The 20568-nt window shown below is 37.8% G+C and overlaps 2 protein-coding genes across 3 annotated transcripts; one reads left to right on the forward strand and one right to left on the reverse strand.

Annotated features, from left to right (window-relative positions):
- The first annotated feature begins 1808 nt into the window (after positions 1-1808).
- tti2 (TELO2 interacting protein 2) lies at positions 1809-5269 on the forward strand. Of its 2 annotated transcripts, none has more exons than XM_048243679.1 (7): positions 1809-2656; positions 2964-3150; positions 3238-3330; positions 3450-3634; positions 4387-4530; positions 4663-4819; positions 4928-5269. In XM_048243679.1, the coding sequence occupies exons 1-7, from the start codon at positions 2007-2009 to the stop codon at positions 5045-5047; spliced, it is 1536 nt and encodes a 511-aa protein (XP_048099636.1). In that variant the 5' UTR covers positions 1809-2006; the 3' UTR covers positions 5048-5269. The 2 variants fall into 2 exon arrangements, with proteins under 2 accessions (XP_048099636.1, XP_048099637.1); XM_048243680.1 differs by having other exon boundaries at positions 4663-4831; positions 4928-5019.
- A 2058-nt stretch (positions 5270-7327) lies between these two features.
- On the reverse strand, positions 7328-19808 carry mak16 (MAK16 homolog (S. cerevisiae)). The gene is made up of 10 exons (XM_048244467.1): positions 19621-19808; positions 19335-19384; positions 19119-19228; positions 18962-19026; positions 16395-16546; positions 16240-16294; positions 13669-13743; positions 13367-13474; positions 7867-7932; positions 7328-7778 (listed from the first exon to the last, which is right to left on the reverse strand). Exons 1-10 carry the CDS (start codon positions 19633-19635, stop codon positions 7536-7538), a joined length of 939 nt encoding a protein of 312 aa, XP_048100424.1. The 5' UTR covers positions 19636-19808; the 3' UTR covers positions 7328-7535.
- Between the last annotated feature and the right edge of the window lie 760 nt (positions 19809-20568).

Genomic DNA, 20568 nt, shown 5'->3' on the forward strand with positions numbered 1-20568 from the left:
CAACTGGCAGATGACTCTACCAGCATTAGATCCTTCTCAGAAGCCTCAGGCCTTGAGCTTAATATAAATTAATGTGAACTTTTTTCCTTAGGTTCTTCAACAGATGACACATTATATAATATTCCTGTAAAAACAGAGCTAAAGTATCTGGGCATAATGGTATGCAAAGATCAAAAAGGAGGACGTCAGTAAATTTTGACCCCCTGATAATCAATATTCAAAGACAATTAAATTCTTGGTTACAGAGGGACCTTTCAATCTCTGGTAGGATTTTGCTGTCTAAAACTGAAGCATTATCCCGTGTTATATATCCTGCTATGGTCTTGGATGTCCCCCTGGAGGTGTGCAGGAGATTAGACAAATTAATTGTCAATTTTGTGTGGAAATCTAGATCTCACTAGATTAAAAAAAGTGTAATGTTAACTGATCACATCATTTCAATCTTATTGATTTCTCTCTACTTAACAGTTCTTTTAAAGTCAAGTGAATTAAGTCATTCCTTAAGAACCCCACTTCTATCTGGAACTGTATCCCTAACTCCCTGTTAAAGCCTGTGGGAGGTCTTGTATTCCTTATACGTTGCAATTGTAATATCTCAAAGCTCCCTTTGAAGTTGCCAAACTTTCATAAACAGATGTTATCCTGTTGGTCTTTTATGTACAATCACAATTTTTCACCACACACTAACTTTATTTGGAATAATAAGGATATTACATATAAGAATAAAACATTATTCTACCATTCTTGGTTTGATAAAAATATCCTTTTAGTGTCACAGCTTCTTGATGAAAATTGTAATTTCTTGTCTTATAGAGACTTTATGGATGCATTTTCTGTTCCGGTCCCCCCCATGCAGTCATTTTTGATGCTATTCCCTCTGGTGTTAGAATGCTACTTCAATCCAGTCCTAAAGGCCCTTCTTGCTCTCCTCCCTCTTTAGACTCTTCTAACCTCTTTATAGAACTGTCTCCTTGTCAGTAGTGAATTCACCAACAAGAAAATCAGATCAATCCTTCTCAAGCCTTGTGCGTCTGTTCCCCCTTGCATCAGTTTTTGGAATAATAAGTTCAAAAATATCGATTGGAAAAGATTTTGGTCTCTAAAAAAAGATTACTTGATTACTAACAAAGTTGTTAAGGTCTCCCTCAAGATTGTTCATAAATGTTACCCTTGTAACTATCGTCTGTCTAAATTTCAAAGAGGAATGCTCTTTTTGTGTTACCCAGAAACACTTGATCATATTTTTTGGGAGTGCTTATACAAGGATCTTCTGGCTTGATTTTTCGAACTATGTAAATAAAAACATTTCCGAAGATTTTAACTTAACTTTAAAAAAATGTTTATTTTGGGGTCCCCAAAGTCCAAAGTGATATTTTCAGAGACTTTGTCATTAATCTGCTTCTTTTCCTAGCAAAGTTTTTTATCCACAAATGTAAGTTTATCAATAGAAAACCTCTTTTTTGTATCGTTCTAAAGGACTTCAGCCAATACTTGCTCTCTCTTGAACACTCAACATGCCCTTTGGCTATAAATACACATTTAGGCCTACAATGTGCCATTTTTAAGCTATTGAAATCCTAGTAACCTCTTGTATGTTGTCATTTTGTTCATGAAATGTATTTTATGGAAGTACTTGTACTTATTATGTTATCATTGTCAACAGCTTCTGCCTGTTTGTGTACTTGTACTGAAATGTACAATAATAATAATAAAAAAAGAATATTAGCCTACCAGAGGATATAACAGCCGGAACCATGTCATCCGAAGCTTGTTGTATGTCGGAGCCTTTTAACAGTTACTCTCTCAGGTTTGTGATGGAGAGAGCACATCTATTCGATTTTGTTAGTCTATCAGATGTGTTATAGCCTAGTCCTATCTTATTTCGCAGAGTCGTTGAGCATTCTTTCGGTGATAAATGCGTTTAGTCGATATGTTGCCCTGTAACTGTTAGGTTAACAGCCCTTATATCCACAATTCTGGTCTCTTGGGTCGGAAAACATACCAAGATGGATTTGTCAGTGATCCTGAAAAACCTTCAAATTTCTATGGAAGACAGTTGTGATTCTTCACATAGTTGTCCTCTAGCTATGGTGCTTAAACATATCCAGGATATGCTCAAGCCAAACGCCTCGGAACAGGGAGTTTTCATACTAGGCACCACTGAGCAGCTTTTTCTGAATGCAGATGTTAGTTGGCTTTTCCCTGCCATTCCCGAAACTGAATTAAGAAGTATATACATAGACTTCGTGAAATCTTTGATGTATTACGCTGCTTTGCCGGTTTGTGATACGGACAGTGGAAATCTACCCCCGAGTTTCTTCAGGGATATCCCAGGGCGCTCCTGTGCAGTCAGCGCTGTGATGCAGGCCCTCCTTCTCCGACTTGGGGATACAGAGGCGCCTTTATATCACATTACTCGTAATAGGTCACTCACACGTGCACTGGCACCCTTTATGTGCGTGTTTTCTGTGACTCACCTTCAGGACCAGCCATGGACCAGTGAAGCTTCTAAGAAGGATGCCTTGGGTCTGCTGGCTTCCATTTCCCAGACTATAGGCCATGAATGTTGTCTGGACCTGCTGTGTGGGAAAACTGTAGATGACCATACAGGAGTACTCCAAACTGTTCTGGATATGCTCAAATCAGAGCTGACAAAGTAAGCAAATATGATTAGCCTAAACTATGACGATGTATAATGTTAAAACTTGTAAGCATTTTTTCTCCATCAACAGCACTCCCTGCCAGTTATGCACACAGTTACAACCACATTGCCAGAGCAATTCTAAGGAGGGAAAAATATGTTTGGGGTGCACTTGTGAAATGAAACCATGATTTAAAAATGGATGAACCTAGAAAAAACACCCTTGTAACTTTTTCATGTTTTATGTTTACTTTTTGTAAAAGCAGCTATTACTGAATCAGACTAAAACACATTATCTTTTACACTTTATTCTCCACCTCAGGGAAAACTGGAAACAGAACCAGGCAACAAAGCATGTTTTCTCCTGGATCTTGGTCCAGGTCAAGAGGCCATGGTTGGTTTATTATCTAGAGAGTGTCTTCCCACCATCCTTGCTGATCTCTGATGATCACCTTTTGGAAAACAAAGTCCTTGGTGTTCACTGCTTGCATCACATTATTCTCAATGTGGTAAGACTATTTATGATAAATACCAGCTGTAAATACCACACTTGCTTCTGTGTTTCAAGCAATGCCACTTTTCTCCTGTCCTGTCAGCCTGCTGCAGACCTACGGCAGTTCAACCGAGCACATGTCATTTACCATGCACTGTTCAACCATTTATACACTTCTGAGGCACAGCTCTTAGAGGTAAACCACAACAGCAGCATTCCTCTGAAATGGTCCTGTAAATGGGTGATATGTTGGTTTCCCCCCCATATTTGGCTCAAGCATAAACACTTGTAACCCCCACCCCCCACCCCTTATAGGTGGTCCTGCCCTGCCTCTTAGACTTGCTATCTGTTCTGGAGAGGCCCCATGCAGATATATCTTGTCCCAGGAAAAGAAATCGTTATGATCAAGTGCTGTGTCACATCCTAACATATATGGAGATGGAGGACAAGATTGCTCTTCGTCTTCTTTATGCTACCACTCTTATTCCTTTCATTGAAAGGTAAGACTAGTCTTAAAATGTTAAATCTTTCCTTGAAATGAAAAACTGCTATTATTTTGAGTGAACATAAACCAGAATATATTTTTAAAACTTGCCTTCATGTCAGACTGACCCCTACTCTGAATATCTCATCTCAAACACACTTCTTTAGCTTTTTAAAAAAATATATTATTATTGTTATATTTTTTACTTTGCTCATTTATTTATTTGTTTGAGCTACAGCACGTTGGTCAACTGCTGTTGTTTTTTAATGTGCTTCATAAATAAATTGATATTAAATCTGGTCAAATGGATGAACGTTTTACAGGGCCCACTTACAGGCCTTGATTCCCAGCCTTGTTCTCATTCGTAAACAGGGACATGTATCCTCTAATAAATCAATGATCAATGATGAATGATCAATAGTGTGAAATGAGCAAAACAATGCCTGCGTATGGTCTCTGTACCGTAAACCTGTTTTGTTTTTGTATAACCATCCAGCACTATCCCTATTAAATCCTGGCAATGTAATAGCAAACATCTTTAAGATTAGTTGAACTGATTTTAAGTATTTTTGGACTTTTGCCTTCATTTGGATAGGACAGTGAAGTGACAGGAAGCGAGTGGGAGAGGGAGATGTGGTAGGATTGGGAAATGACCAGGGGTCGAATTCAAACCCCTCGGCATTTGAACGTGAACGTGGTACGGACGCTGCTGCTTATGCCACAGCTATTCCAATTTAAGATTTTAGTATTTTTATCTTGTTTTCAAAGGATGGGCATTGTAATTGTTCGCCATCTTAAACGCCTAGAGAGAGTCATTATTGGCTATTTGGAGATATCAGATAGCCCAGAAGAAAAGACCAGATTAACTATCCTGGCCGTCTTGGAGAAGACAATTCAAGTTGCTTGGCCAAGGTAAGTTAACCCAAAATACTCATGATGTAACTTCTTTGCTTTTTTAAATACCTCTCATGGTGGGAAAGTAGCTTAAATTTGAATGTTTTTACTGGTTCTTAATTTTCAACATTTTTTTTTTTTTTGTGGCAGGATTGAGTGCCGGATGCCTGTTCTTGGACGGAGTCTGCTGAGACTGCTGTGTGATGTTACCAGAGAGACACAACCCCCAGATGTTAGAAAGGACCTCCTAGTCAGAACCACTCACTGTCTCCAGATGTTGGACAGCTGCTCACATGGCAAACTCAAAGTAGGATAAAAGGTTCTAGTTTTATAATACATTTACATCAAATTATACAAAAAACAAACATAAGACTCACTCATCGTTTTTCACGTTGTTGAATTTTTTTCATCACAGGGTATCCTTGAAGAGGTGGATAACACCTGTGCTAATGAAACAGTTCTTGAGTGCATAAAGATGATAACTGACCCACCCTCCTATGAATTGATCACACAACAAAGTCCTGCTAAGGAATAGTAATTAATTTTTGAGGGAAGTGGATCTATTAAAGTGAGAGGTGCACAAGAACACAGAAATGCTGGCCAGAACTAAGGTAGACTGTTTATTCTTTATTAAGGATTGTTAAGAGACTGAATAATCAATGAATGCTATGTTCTGATGGAAAGCAAACCAATATCGAGTAACACGCCATTTTAGTATTGAAAAATAAAGTCAGAACTTCACATCTTGTGTACATTATATACTGTATGTTATGCTTTTAGATGTTTAAGTCATTCTTGCAAGACAGAACTGAAGAGTTTGGGTTTTAAATGAGCAAGCCTGCCACTAAGATAGGTGGCGAACTACTGTTAATTTCGTCAGACGAGACGAGAGGAAATATGTTCGTCAACGACCTTTTTTTTCATGACTAAGACGAGACGATGACGAGACGGCAGTAATGTCCTGAAACACTGACTAAGACTATCTTAAGATGCATTATTGTTGACGAAAAAAGACGAGACTAAAATGTTTTGCATGAAATAAAAACTAAGATAAAATCTCCCTTTATGTTCGTCTACAAAATGAGAAGACAGAATATCTAGCTGTTATGTTTTCAAAATATTCCGAATGAGTTAATACGCAACGGCTTTCCTGTAGGCTAGTCTACGTGCTGCTGCTGCAGCCCTGTGGCTGCAACACGAAACTACATGGAACAAGAACACTGGAGATTTCTGCCAGAGTTAGCAAGCTAACTATAAGCTTTATGCCACAATGCTACATACCCAGAAGTTGAAGCTTCTCTCATACAAATTAACATCCCCAGAATGTCCATACTGAAAATGTTCAGCATGTAATGTCAACTATTCATCTAGTTAGACTGATGATGCAAAGTTTGCTAGCAAGTAAGCTACAGTAATATGGAAAAGTTCGCTAGCAGGTTAGCTATGGCTAAGATGGAGAGTCTGTTTGGGGAATGTGTTGTGTTTGAAGCATATAAGCCATCTAGCTTGGCGGAGTAAAACATTAATAGTTTGGCCTACAACAGTGTTTCTCAAACTTTTTTCAGTTTCAGGACCACTTAACTAACCCTAGCTAAAAAAAAAAAATTAGACCTACTTCAACAGTAGCCTATAATTAGTCTACACTATAGGCCTACTCACTGAACCACCTTTTGCTTATTGTCTTTGCACTGCTTATTGTGTCAGAGGATTCATACTGTATGATTTAAATTGGCATATCTTACATAGACAGTGTTGCAGAACTGTTTGGATTTACATACAAGTTATATTGCAAACAACTCATCTATATTATATTTTACCACGCCTGCTCGCGGACCACTTGGGATAGCTTGCAGACCACCAGTGATCCCCGGACCACACTTTGAGAAACACTGGTCTACTTAATATGACAGTGGTCCAGTCAAATCTTTACTGTCTATGGTCAAATCCCAGCCAAGCTATAACTGTAGCTCGACTTACCTGTGCATGTAAACATACTGACTGACAAAAATCAGAATGAGTCATTATAACAGACGAGTAGCCCTGTGGACACACAATGTTGTTGGAAAATTGAGATGTGTGAAACACTATTTGACTCAAATGGTAATCAGAAATAATTTGTTATAAAAAAAGACCAAAATGTGTTGACTAAAACTGACTAAGACTAAGATACCTTTAGTTTTCTTTTGACTAAAACTACACTAAAATGACGAGACTTTTAGTCGACTAAAACTTGACAAACAAAAATGATATTTGAATGACTAAATATGACAAAGACTAAAAAGGACATTTCGTCACAAGACTAAGACTAAGACTAAATTAAAAATAGGTGATAAAATTAACACTATGGCGAACAACCCGTAGTTCACAAATATTTGATACACTGTGGTTTGGATATGTATTTCTGAAAAGCATTGTTTAGCAACCACAATTGAGTAATGGTAGCCAGCCCGTATGTAGCCGTGCAGTATTTACATTAGGTAAACCACCTTAAGAGACTTGCTAGTAGGTGATGCTCACTTGCTAGCCTGCTCAAGTCCCAATCCGAGGTGCTGCAAGTTGCGGGTTCAAGTCTTGGCAAGTGCAGGGCTGAGCCGTGTGGTTAAAACAGCACAGGTTACATGTGCATTGTCAAAAAGAGGCTGTTATGTGCCAAAACACCCGATATTAGGCAGATTTGTTGAGGTCAACAATGCTTGATGTGCAAAGATCCTTCCACCAGGTAAAAGTATTCCTCAACAGCATAAGAAAAAATTATATGTCGTTAGACCTCAAAGACACCTTGGAACACAAAAACAATTGCCTTGAGAAAACACACTTTGGGGTATAAAAATTATATTTATTACTTCACTAAAGCAAAAATATTCTGCTTCAATTAAGTTCCCAAATGGATTGATATTCACTGTTAAGTCCAAAGCACTGTTAAATCCAGACATAGGACATTGAGTTTGAGGGGTCACTGGGGTTTCGAGGTTCACACTACGGTCAGTCCAGAAATATACAGTTAAAAGAGGGTGTACACAGATCTATGTGGCTTTGTTCTTTGAAGCTGGCTCAGTCTCTTGCTCATATTCAATTTCCACATAGGCTCGTTTCTTCCTATACGGTCCTTTGAGTGGAGCCTTTCCTTTTGAACTGATCTTTGTTTTTGCCTCTGTGTCCATCTCCTCCTCGCTGGATTCATTATAATAATTTTCTTCCTCATCATCATCATTCTCCTCCTCATCTTCATCATTCTCATCACTGCTTCCCTTAAGGTTGTCCATGTCCTGTATCATTAGTTAAAATGTATTAGCCTATGAACACCACAGAAAATATTTAATTGATCCACATGTTCAAAACAAAGAATACCTTTACCTCAAAGTCACTCAAATCACTTTCCTCAATCTCATCTTCTGCAACAAACTCTTTCTGGCCAACATCCTGCAAACAGGGAAGTAATTACAATTCAGAAAAAAAATGTTGAACAATAGATTACCAAAAATGTTACTCACAGTGTAAAACATGACAACCATGAAAGTGAGATTATAGTACACAAAAGCTTCAACTAACTCTATGTACTGAATTTCAGGAGTTTCTGTGCATTTGATATAAAGTTGTGCTCATAAGTTTACATACATACCTGGCAGAACCACTCTAACACACAAGAAATCAGGCAAAACAATAGGGCTCTTGACGTAGGGGTTGACCAATTATTTGTGCCGATATCAGTATTAAGGGCCGTTCACACCAGGAACTATAACGATAAGTGTCCACATTGACCAATGATAAGAAAAGTCTCTCCTTGTGTTAATGAATGTGATGGTTAAAATGTGATGGGTTCTGATTGGCTGCTTTTTATCGTTCTCAAAATCTGGGGATTGCTCTGAAAGTGATCCCCAACGATATCATATCGTTATAGTTTGTGTGAACATAGTCATTCATAGGGCTGTCACTTTTGTGAAAAAAATCCAGTTTGATTTGAGACATAAGTGTTCATTGAATCGATTGTAAAATTGATTTTCCATGTTTAAACATGTTTTCATTTTCAATGCCAAATATAGGCCAGTCCACAGACAACTAACAGGACAAACGTAAAGAGGGCGCTTGAGACGCATAAGTCAGCAATATTTCTGATTTATTGGCGTGAAGTTTTATGCACAATGGCAAACAGGAGTGCAACATTCTCTAAATACAATAAGGAGAGTGGACTGCCATAACATCAATAAAAAAACCTTACTGCAGGCTTCAACATGGCTGTGTTTACGATTAGAAATGTCAAACAAATTTCGCCTACGTAGGAACTCACGATCGCACAGTTTGCATACCACTTTGTCCTTCTCCATAGTTTGATCTACAGTCCAAAACCCGAAGTGCTTCCATATCGAACTCCTCAAGTTATTAGGGGTTATCACTCGTCTCTACTATGACAAAGTCCAATTTATACATTTAGGTGTTTTTCATTACATTTTGTCTACTCGCGCCACTTTTCTCCCAAATTCACCAGAAGTTAGTATTCTAACGTTTCATGCACTACCACGACCATAATTCAAAACATCATGTAGTACCGTTGGAAGGCTCTGTTTTTCCTGCATGACTATGTGCAATCCAAATATGGACACTTCCTTAGTATCAGCAGCCAATCGCGGAAGTTGAAAGGCGAGTCTAGGCCGAGAATGGAATCTCACTGTCAAAAAGTTTACCCTATTCACCTGTAGTGTCTCACCTTTAGTTGAAGGCCTATTCCTGATATTTCTGTTCATATTCTGTTCACTAATTTTTCAAAAGTTCTATTAAATGAGTTGAATTAAAGAGAATGGTTCATTTGAATAAAACAAAAATGAGATAAAATCTCATCTTCATAGTAATGTGCAGTCATGGTCTATCCAACATATGGTTAAATGAAGTGGTATTAAGTACAAATAATGCACAAGGGAGGTTGAGAGTAAAAAGTAAAAAAAAAAATAGGGGTGCCGTGGATGGAGAGATATATGTTTAGGGGTGCCGTGAGCCAGAAAAGTTTGAGAAACACTGCAGTAGGCTCCTATGCAGTACAATGCTGTTTTTTTTTCTTCCCGTATCCAGGGCAATTCCACGGAAAATGGACTTTGTCACATCCATAACGCCAGTGAAATGCCTTGGCATTTGTATGACGTGAATGATAATTCATTTCATCTCATGTACATTCTTCAGCCAAAAATAGCAAATGCTCAAAATGCATGTAATCATTCACATCATACCATACGATCACATTTTATTGGCGTTATGGATGTCACAAAAAACTTAATTTTCCATGGAATTGCCCTCCAACATTCTGAATTTCCTGCACAAGAACGGCAAATATTTCTTCCAAAACAGCAGTTTTGACACTTGAAGTAATGCAGTTATTTTTTTGTTAAGGGCTATAATAATTATGTCTGGGTAGGCCTATTTGGTGAGGTAGCTTAACCCAACACCGGGAGTGTGTGTATGTGTGTGTGTGAGCGTGTGTGAGAGGGAGAGACTAGATGAGTAAGTGTGTGTGATTTTTTGCTGTTTTGCTCATTTGAAATTTTACATTAATTAGTTTCCACAACTTTACATCACATCGACTCATGAGGTTAGACTACAGCCGCTACAAATGCTGTACGTTCTAACTAGCTAATACATTAATCAGCTAACATCAATGTTTATGTTGCCTTGTGTTGCTAGGCTTGGTGAGTTTATATTAACAACTGGATGCTTTCGGCTCAGATGTTAAATCATCGCTGACGTGCTGTTGTGGTACGTCAGTTCTGATTTGCAGTCTACACATTGCACCTTGTCTTCTTTTCTAAGTTTGAAATGATCCTAAAACTTTGTCCGTAAAAGGCAGAGAATGTCCAGTTTCTTGGCTCTCCATCATCGCAACAACTTAATTCTGAAAGTGGTGTGCGCGTTCATGTAAAAACATTCATCTCTGAGCTGAGCAAGCCATCATTTTGTCATTTTTCGACTTATTTGAGTTACTCGAGTAATCATTTCAGCCCTTATCAGTATACAATATAGAGTATAATAACATATTTAGCCTACATTTCAACACAGTAGGGTCATTCCACATCAATTCAACCAGGGCCCAACGCACTACACCTGGTATTTCTGAAAAAAAAAAAAATACCAGGTGTACCTATGTTACCCAGAAGACACATTGTAAAATTACTTTTATGTAAGATCAATACTTTCCAAGATTCAATTTTACTAGGGAGGGGGTGTCGATTTTGTCCGCCCTTTTTTTTTTTGTCAAAGTTCACAAGCCCATAGCGCAAGAACTAAACCATGTAGGAGTCAAATTTTGCATGCTGGTGCATAAATCGGAATAGTATATTCACCCCTTGCAAGTGACGTCACGTTTTGTTCGCGCCACAGCAAAATAGCCAAGTGGACGGCAAGAACACGAATCAAATCAATGGGTTGTAATGGGACATATCGCACAGCTAGGAGATTATAGTGAGATTTAACCGTAGTAATGCCCTTCCACGACTGTTGTCTTATTGTTTGGAATACAACGACATCCCATGTTCTTGCATAGATATAGATATAGATATATAGATATATATATATATATATATATATATATATATTTTTTTTTTTTTTTTTTTTTTTTTTTTTTTCGGGAGTATTTCAACCACAATTGCATGGATGGAAGCACAACAGCGGTTACTATGGCAACCATAGACTAAGTCAAAGTCTATGGCAAGATCTAAATGTAAACAGATAATACTGTTCAAGGTAGGGATCGACCAATTACCGGCCTGGCCGATTATTAGGGCCGATATTTAGCATTTTTATAATAATTGGTATCGGTCATTTTTTCCACCGATAAGCCGATATTGAAATGGATAAAGAATGAAACGCGCTACTTTGTCTGTAAAGAGTCTCTCACTCCCTGCATTTGCTACTCTGTGGTCAAGAGCATTGTCCCGCCCACTACACCGTCTGATTTGTTAGGTAGCACGAATGCAGCCAATCAGGATCGAAGACTGAACACAGACAAAGTTTAGGATTCTCACTGAGGCAGACTGTAGACTGGGCTTCAGCTGTACGGAGCTATTTTTCGACGGTAAGGAAGGTAGCCTACATTGCTGAAGTTGAATGAATCACAATCATCTACACTGATGTTACAAAAACACCACTTTGTAAGCCATTGTCTCTTTGATCCAGATCAATAAGTAAAGCACCCACTTCCTTCATTTAGCGAATTCCCGATTGATGCACGTTACTGTTTACTAGTTAGCCTACAAACTCAGGTGCTGCGTGTCGGGAGTTCTCTGCCTCCGCCTCGTTCGTTAATTGTGAATAACGGGACACCACGGTGGACATAGTACAGACAAGTCCTAAATTATGCGATAGCGAACGTCAAAAAGTGTAATTGCTCCTTTTTGAAACGGACCGTCAGAAAAGACAACATGCACCCAGGGCCAGCCGTAATTTAATCCGACCTGAACTAAATCGCGTCCTGAGCTTTAGGCTCTCAAAAGTGTAGCTTGTAGTCTACACATGGACACAAATTGCATACTTAAATAGCCTAAGAACTATTTTAAAACTGTTTTGTTAAACTATTCAACCGTAACACTTGCCATCACACATGCACCTCTTCCTCTCCCTTTCTTGTGCACTCACACACACGATGGCAAAGCATCCTCTATGTGGCACATAGCCCATTGTGTAGGCCTAGTCTATGAAAATAATTGCCATCACTTAGCTCTTGGATTAACATGATACACAGGATTTACACTTGCAAGTGATACAAGTTGATAGACAATTGTGTATCAAAAGAAGAAAGAAAAGTTTGCATAATTAAATGCTTTTGAATTAATTTTTTGCAGCATATCGCCTTTACTACCTACCCCCCTTTTTGACAACTGACATATCGGTTTTACATATCGGTTATCGGCCTCCTGTTTTGGTAATAATTGATATCGGTATCGGCCCTGAAAAAACCATATCGGTCGATCCCTAGTTCAAGGTTTTTTTTATTTCCTATTTCTTTCAATTCTTTAACTTAAGACATGTAAGTAGTAAGTTTATTCACTGGGCAACGTACAAACTGACGAGTTACATTAGCGTTAGCCCTAGCACTATAAGCTACGATAAGAGTTTTGACTATGTTACAACTGATAAAAGCAAGACAAATAAAGTAACCAAATCAGTTTGCAATATTTTAGTCCAAAAATACTTATGGGTGTTCATTTACCATAATGTTAATTACAGTAGCCTAAGGTTAGACCTAACTTTATCTCCCCCTGCTGTTACCAACAGTTTACATTTGCGATCATGACCCATTTCATCCATCAACACCACTGGCATCTTTCTTTGACCATCAGATCCCAAACAGCAATACATTGAACTACAAATATGTTATAGTAATGGTGTTCAGTTCATCATTATCATTATGACATAATATAATTTGCTGTCCGTCTCCTATCTTTTTGCCGTCCAGCATGGAGCCGTCACGTGACTTTAGTCACGTGTCTGCAAGGGGTGAATAGCAACATTTTTTTTGGCTGGGCTCTGTTTAGGCCTTCAGAAGACATATTTGTACTCAACATAAATCAAGAGCCTATGATCCTTATTGAGATAAGTATAAACACTCAGAAAAAGCAATGAACAGAAAATAAATTCCTTCAGGGTCTGAGCAGCAGACCTCACAAGTCTGAAAAATATTTTTTGTTCTCATTTTCAGAGCAGAATTTTCTCTATTCTCCATGATCCCTTGTTTTTAAAAACACCAATTTGACTTGTCTTGAAACTCTTTTTTAATTTCCACCCTGAATATGGGCAAAATGCACCATTGAGATCAATATGTTTTATATAGAGTTACCACAGTGCCACCTGTGGTTGTATAGAGTAACCTGCTTACCTCATCATCACCCTCTTCTTCATCTTCCTCTTCTGACTCTGTCTCCTCATCCTGCTTCTCCAGAGCTTTATCAAAGGCGTGGATGGGGAAGTTATAAATGTCTCCGTACTGAATAAAACAAAAAATACCAGAGATTGTTCACCATTGTTCAAAGAAAGCATTTCAGACAAAAACATGCACATTACATTCACCCTTTCCTTGAATTAAATCTAGCATATTGTGCCGACATGACCTTCAGGACAAAACAAAAACCTCAATATGAACAGCGTGTATTGAGTGTGTAATTACAAAAATGTACTTACCGTTCCCTGTTTCAGCCTTTCCAAGAGTTCTTTCTCAATGGCATTGTCGAGTTGTGCAGCAATAAGGGCTTTTTCCTAGAGAGAAAATAAAAACATATTTCCGACCAAGCAATACTTATACAAAAAGATATTACAATATTCCACAGATCAGGTATGATCAACCAGTATGGGAACACTACACAATACTGTCAATAGTAGGACCAAAATACTTCTGAGGGTAAGTCAATAAAATACGATTGCAATTAAGAGTTTGAAAAATAGACACATTAAAATATTCTGATATAAAACATAGTTATAGGCTTTCATCAGGCCATATATAAAATATATAGTTGTGTGCAAGATCTGCTCCAGTGAAATCTGTGTAAAGGATGAACATTTGCTTGCGCAGCAACCAGCAGAATACATTGCCAGCCTTTACTGGGCCTACCAAAAAAGCTACTTAAGACTACTATCGCGGTCACCCATCTAAAGTCTTCAGTCTGCACTCTGGCTGACAGTCCTGCATATGGATCAGTTCTAGGCTTGAAATAAATATCACTAGTTAATACATTTCACAATATAGTACAACTGGATTGTTTTGCTTTCTGTGACCGTCAGTCTATGAAATGCTATTTTTCCTGTGATAGTGTTAAAATATTCTCTCATCTCGTGAACCCAATATTCTGTATCGTTTCGTCTCATGGGCTGAGTGTATCGTCACACCCCTATCAGATACAGTGCCTATAAAAAGTTCACCCCATTTGGATATTCCCCTTCTATTGCTTTAAAAATGGAATCTTTGTCAATTTAATTTGGCCTTTTTTACAATAGTTTTCAAAAATCCCCTCTTTATTGTCAAAGTAAAAGCAAATTTCTACAAAGTAAATGTTAATTAATTAAAAATATATAATTTTAAATAAGTGATTGGCTAAATATTCGTCCCCCTTAAAGCTGAAGTTGGCAAGTCTGGCGGATTGAGGGGAGCTGTGGATTTTTTCTAAAGCCGGCTGATTTATGTTATTCTATCGGAGCATAGTGTCAGTTTTAGTGAATATGATAAAAAAAAAATGTTGCCGACTTCAGCTTTAAAAGTAACGAACCTAAATCAAAAGCGGTCCAGCCAATTGGTGCGAATAGTAGGGCTGAAACGATTCATCGAGTTACTCGAATAACTCGATTACAAAAATAACTCGAGGCAAAAACCCTGGCTTGAAGCCTCGTTAACCTATGACGCGCACTATACGTGCAGGGATCTGATTGTTCCACACGGACCGTTGTTTAGGAAGCACACCACTAGTGCGTGAATCGTGATGAGGCCTACATTCTGAATTTAGCTGGTGCGATGGTGGAGTCAAGATGTCCATAAATGGCGAGAATGTCTAAAGTTTTCAAGTAAAGAACAAGCATCTGAACCGAAAACATCCAGTCCATGCGGTTTCACCAAGCGTCAATAAAGTAGGCTATCAATCTATCTAGCCTATCCATCATCTATCTACGTAGCCTATAGCCTACATTGATGTTGGCTGATCACATATCACATACTGTATTTGTAGCGATGTCGTGATATAATGTTTAGCTTTGATGTTTTTAAGTAGTAAACTTATTCATGTTCAATTGCAAGAGAGACAGTAGCCTAGCTATGCCTAAAAAAGAACCCCTTCTTATACACACATGCATCCTCATCTTCCCTCACGCAATGCACGCGTGCACGTGCACACACACACACAGGTTGCTAGGTTACCATTGCAAATAGGCTCACCCCAGAAATATTTTATTAGTAGCCTAACGGTAACATTATTTGTTAGTAGCCTAATGGTAGGCTATTTTAGTAGCCTAATGGTAAAATTATTTGTTAGTAGCTTAATAGTAAATGCTGCAGGTGTAGAAATCTACATAAAACAGATATTTACTTTGATGTCAGGTCTAGATTACAGCATGAAACATATTACAATACATTAAATTGCTTTCCCTCTTCTCCCTCCCAGCATTTCACAACATAGTATGGAGAGCTTTGTTCGCCCAACTAAGTCATGCACAAGAGGCTGCAATTTTACAGACAGCATTTTGAACATTATTTAATTGTTGGCACTGGCACTTATAAACACTAAATGGGTAAATTGCAATAAATGGGCTTAGTTTTGGAGCCAAATGTTGGAGTTAGACTAATACCTCTGTGCCAATTGCTTGATCATTTTACAGCCATGTCATTTTCGTTATGCATTATTTGTTTTGGTGGTTTAAAAATGTAAAAAAAAAAAAAAAAAATCAGATTAATCGATCGATAAAGTGCTAGATTAATCGATTACAAAAAGAATCAATAGCTGCAGCCCTAGCGAATAGTCTCCCAATCAGTGAAATGGAGAAATGAATTTTTCAGAGACAAGACAACAGGTTGTTACAAAACATTGAATGATAAATACATTTTAACTCCAAACCAAATTGCCTAGTTTTTCTACTTCTGTTCGCTCACACCTTAGAATAGAAATTCCATTTTCTCAGAGATTTTTTTTCTTGGGAACCAGGAAGACTTCAAATGAAATACAAGCTTCCAGTTGACCTCCTCACTATATAGCCGTGTCAACTACCACCTACCTCTTTCCTTTTCTCCCTCTTCTCCACTTTCCTACTCAAGGGTACCAATTTCCTCCTGATGAAAGGGCAGAAAAAAAAAATCACTATGAAAGAGAACCTGTGAGCCCAAGATTTCAACCCCAAATGTTTTTGTTTAATTTTATTCAATAACTTACTGTCGCTTAAGCGTGAGTTTGCGAATGCGGATGAGGTACTGTGTGATCTTCGTGAACCGCTGTTTGCACTTGTGTCTGATGAACCGTGGCCAATAGATAAGGTTCTCATCAATCTGTTCCAGAGCCTTCTCATAGTTTTTACTTAGTTTCACCTGCAAGACAATACAAACTAAATGAGTAATAATATAATATAATAAATAAATAAATAAATAAATAAATAAATAAATAATCTTAGCATTCACAGAGCAAATTAATTTAGTCTTTTACGCAGTGGAGAAAGTGACAGCGCAAGAAAGAAAGTGCGTCCAAATTCACCCATTCTTCTCAGTTGAACTACTCACGAAGTAGCCTATTCATCACAGACATCACAAGTATCACATGAAAGAGCTTTTTCTCAGCTTTTAAACGATGTTAGCCGATAATTGCTGTGTTGAACGGTTCGCGAGAAAAGTAAATAATATAATTCAATTTAATCATACATTCTACTGAAGGTTTTGCGTCCCATGATCTCCCTACCCATTCATCTCGGTGGAATACTTCACATACCCTTCTTTTAACACATGACAAGGCATATATCAGAATAAACAGCAGACCTTCAGGGCTCTACACTAACATTTTTTTTTTTCAGGAGCACTTGTGCGCCCAAGTTAAAAAATTTAGGAGCACAGACAAAAATTTGGGCGCACAGTCAGTTCTGTAGTTAACTTACACATAATCTAACATTATACTGCAGCTAACAGTTAAACATGCCAGTGCACCAATTATAATATTAAGAATGACTGACAACATTTAGGCTACAGGAAACAGGATTTTAAAGATCAGTGCCTACTTTATTTTCAGTCTGTTCTATTTTCCTACATTTTGTTAATGTAAAATATAATACATTGCCATATTTGCATTTAGCCTCTATATCAAGTATCCTGCCAAATGTAGGCTAATTTATTTATTTGTGAATCCATCTATAGCTAAACCAAATATGCCCATGGTGACCTATCTGACTGCATACTGCCTAATACTACTACTAAAACAGTCAAATTTCCCTTCCACAAAACCCAACATAGGCTAATCAAGGATATATGTTTTATAGTTTTAGTTTTTATTTGAAATATCTGCATCTGTAGGCAAACGTTAGGCCTACTTTCGTTTTGCACTTCAGCTTGTATTCGGTGTAAACAAACAAGCATGCGTGGAAGCCTGGAGTTGTCAGTAGCGTTCTACCTTTGAATAAGATGAGTATTACAGGAGGCTACTTTTGTGCCGGTTCGCTCCAGCTATATTTTGCATATTGCAGCCAATACGTCAACAGGGCTAAAAGGCATGTTAGGTTACCTTTCCTTCTCTCACTGCATTCTCAGAATATCATCCCATCTTGGCTGGCTAGTCTAACTTTCCGCTTTTTCTGCGCGCTCTTGGATTTGATAGAAGCGACTACTATAGCGAGTCACAACGCAAAACTGCTAACGTTGATGGGAGGTGTAGTTTTTATGCTGCATTCGCGACGTGATTCTATGGTTTGCACCTGTAATGTTTCTCGATGTTGCAGTGTATTTTGTAGACAAACATTGACATGGTTAGAAGTCATTCGCACCAGTCTTCTAAATATTTTTTTTTTTTCGCCGCGCCATCATTTTTACTTGCATGTGCGAGTGAAATGGGCGCACTGTAGAGCCCTGACCTTACCGAACACAAAAGTGTAAAGCAGTCCCAGAGTAATCTAGTTTTGAATTTGCAGTAAATTTCGACATGCATGGATGTCTCCAAATTTGGGCTTTACGTTTTACAATGTGTTTAAATTGTTCCACATGATTTCATAACGGGCCAAATACAAAATAAAATGTTACAAATATCGCCTATATTGGTAAATCATAGGACGGCTGACTAAGAGTTTGTGAAAGTAGCCTTAATGATCACAAAATGCTAAGCATGCATCTAGGCTATTTGAGTTTCTTAAAGCTGAGCTGTGCTGTGCTTAAATTGTTCAATACATGATTTCATAACAGGCCAAATATAAAATAAATGTTATATATAGCGTAGAAATCTGCAAATATTAGATGATTTACAGTTCTATGTAATATGTCATGTTTCATGTTTTTGTAATGTTTCATACAGTGATGCAGGTCTACTGCAGTGAATAGGCTTAATACAACTTTGATCATTTTTATAGCCTACTACTGTATAGTTAACTTTGGCCTTGGTGCCCTGACATGTGGCCTTTGTGCCCCCCACCAAATATGCCCAACTGAAGGCCAAGTGGCCTTGCCCCCAGAATGGTGAAATTCCAAGCCTGCATGTATGTATTATTTTGATTGCTTTTTTCCTGTCAGGATACTGTCTGCAATCCTACACTATCAAATTCAATGAACTGAAGGATGATTTTTCGGTCGTAGTTTGACCATGAGTCTCATATTATATTCTCTGTTATCTCAGACCATGGTTCAAAATCACCAAAGTAAAGGGTCAAGCAAGAGCAGCAAAGTTTGTGCGGAACTGAAACAACTGGCATCAAAACTAATTGCAAAGGAAGTTCTCTTTCACTGCCTCTATTTTTTACAATGGATATCACCTACCTTCTCCCACATACGTGCAGGAAAAGCTGCCCTCTCAATCACCTTCATGTAGAGAAAACACTGACCTGAAAAAAGGGAAATGCTACTGTGTTATTGAGATATTGTTCAAACCCCAAGATGTCGACACAAAACATTTTTACAAAACAAAAGCGTTTACCTTTTTCTTCTCGAATGGTTGCATATTGGCTATTGGCAAGTGGACAAGACGACCGATTACAAAGTCCTGTGATGTTATATTCGTTTCGACAGAAACTCTGAGTTTTGGTCCTATAACGTTATTAAATACAAGTATAAGGTCACTGCTTGGTAGCCGATATCCGATACAAAGTTATTCTCAAACATTCAATGCATCAGTACAATACACAATACTTACTTGACTTTATAGGAACAGAACTGTTTATTTCCAATTATGTCCCATATAACCTGTGAGGAGGTCAACAGAGTCAAAAGACAGCGTTAGCTCAAAAACGTCTATGCTACTTGATGGGTGGGATGATTCAAAGTATGAAAACATTCATGTAGCCTAACAAGCCATCGGGAAGCTTCTTTCATAAACAGAATAACGTATTAAATGTTTTCACCAGAGGTCTGAAAAGTAGCTAACTAATGCTAGCGTATGATTCTTCAAAGAAAACATACACAAACTCTTCACTACTTACGTCGTCGTGCTGCATTTTCAATCGTTTTTGTTTTCTGTTTCGTTCTGATGTGTCCTTTCGTTAAATGCAGTAGTATAAAGACCCAGTTTCTGTAATTTAACTAAATTGATATTTTATAGGAACGTAGAGGTAGCCACATGTAACTCATCGGAGGCTGCCATTTCCAAAACGTGGAGGATTCTTCTTCTTCTTTCGGTTTTTATGGCGGTTGGCAACTAACTTTAATGGTGCATTACCGCCACCAACTGGACTGGAGTGTGGTACTGGAGTCTAACCTTTCCTAATAGGATGCAAACAAATAAAAACAAACAAACAAACAAAACAAAACAAACAAACCAAAACAAAACAAACCAAACAAAACCAAACAAAAAGATCATACTAAATTATTTTAATTAGTCCTGTATTCCTCAGGAAGCCAATTACATAGTTTACACACATTTCCCCTGTGTTTCTTTGCAGAATTTCTTCTAAGTTTAGCCTCAGCTGTTCTCCTTGTAATTGTGAGACTAGTCTTTGTCTTTCTTCCTGATATTTATTACAGTGTAAAATAACATGCTCTATAGTCTCTGGACTACCACAGAATTCACAGTTGCCATCAGCATGCTTCTTCATTATTAACAAAGTTTTATTTAGACGTGTGTGTCCATACCTCATTCTAGAAAATACATCCTCCTCCTCCTTGCTTCTATTCGTATTTCTGCTCTTTCCCACTTTATTCTGAATAATATAGAACTGTCTTCCAGTCTGCCCACTGTCCCATAATGTTTGCCATTTACCCTTAACTATGTTTTTGACCATACTTTTAATTTTTGTTTTGCTGTAGTTTACTTCAACATCTATATTAGAATGTCTAGCTGCTTGCTTAGCACTTTTATCTGCTAACTCATTTCCTATAACTTCTATATGAGCTGGTACCCATACCAGAGTTAAAGCAATTCCTGACTTTAT

The sequence above is a fragment of the Alosa alosa genome, chromosome 5 (assembly GCF_017589495.1).
Source record: "Alosa alosa isolate M-15738 ecotype Scorff River chromosome 5, AALO_Geno_1.1, whole genome shotgun sequence".
NCBI classification, from domain to species: domain Eukaryota; kingdom Metazoa; phylum Chordata; class Actinopteri; order Clupeiformes; family Clupeidae; genus Alosa; species Alosa alosa.

Coding starts and splice junctions, on each gene's coding strand:
- tti2 (XM_048243679.1), top strand. CDS start 2,007: ATGGATTTGTCAGTGATCCTGAAAAACCTTCAAATTTCTATGGAAGAC. Junction 4,531..4,662: donor ATTCAAGTTGCTTGGCCAAG/GTAAGTTAACCC, acceptor TTTTTGTGGCAG/GATTGAGTGCCGGATGCCTG. Junction 4,820..4,927: donor GCTCACATGGCAAACTCAAA/GTAGGATAAAAG, acceptor TTTTCATCACAG/GGTATCCTTGAAGAGGTGGA.
- mak16 (XM_048244467.1), bottom strand. Junction 19,229..19,334: donor TTCTGTTCCTATAAAGTCAA/GTAAGTATTGTG, acceptor ATAACGTTATAG/GACCAAAACTCAGAGTTTCT. Junction 16,547..18,961: donor CTGCACGTATGTGGGAGAAG/GTAGGTGATATC, acceptor ATTGTCTTGCAG/GTGAAACTAAGTAAAAACTA.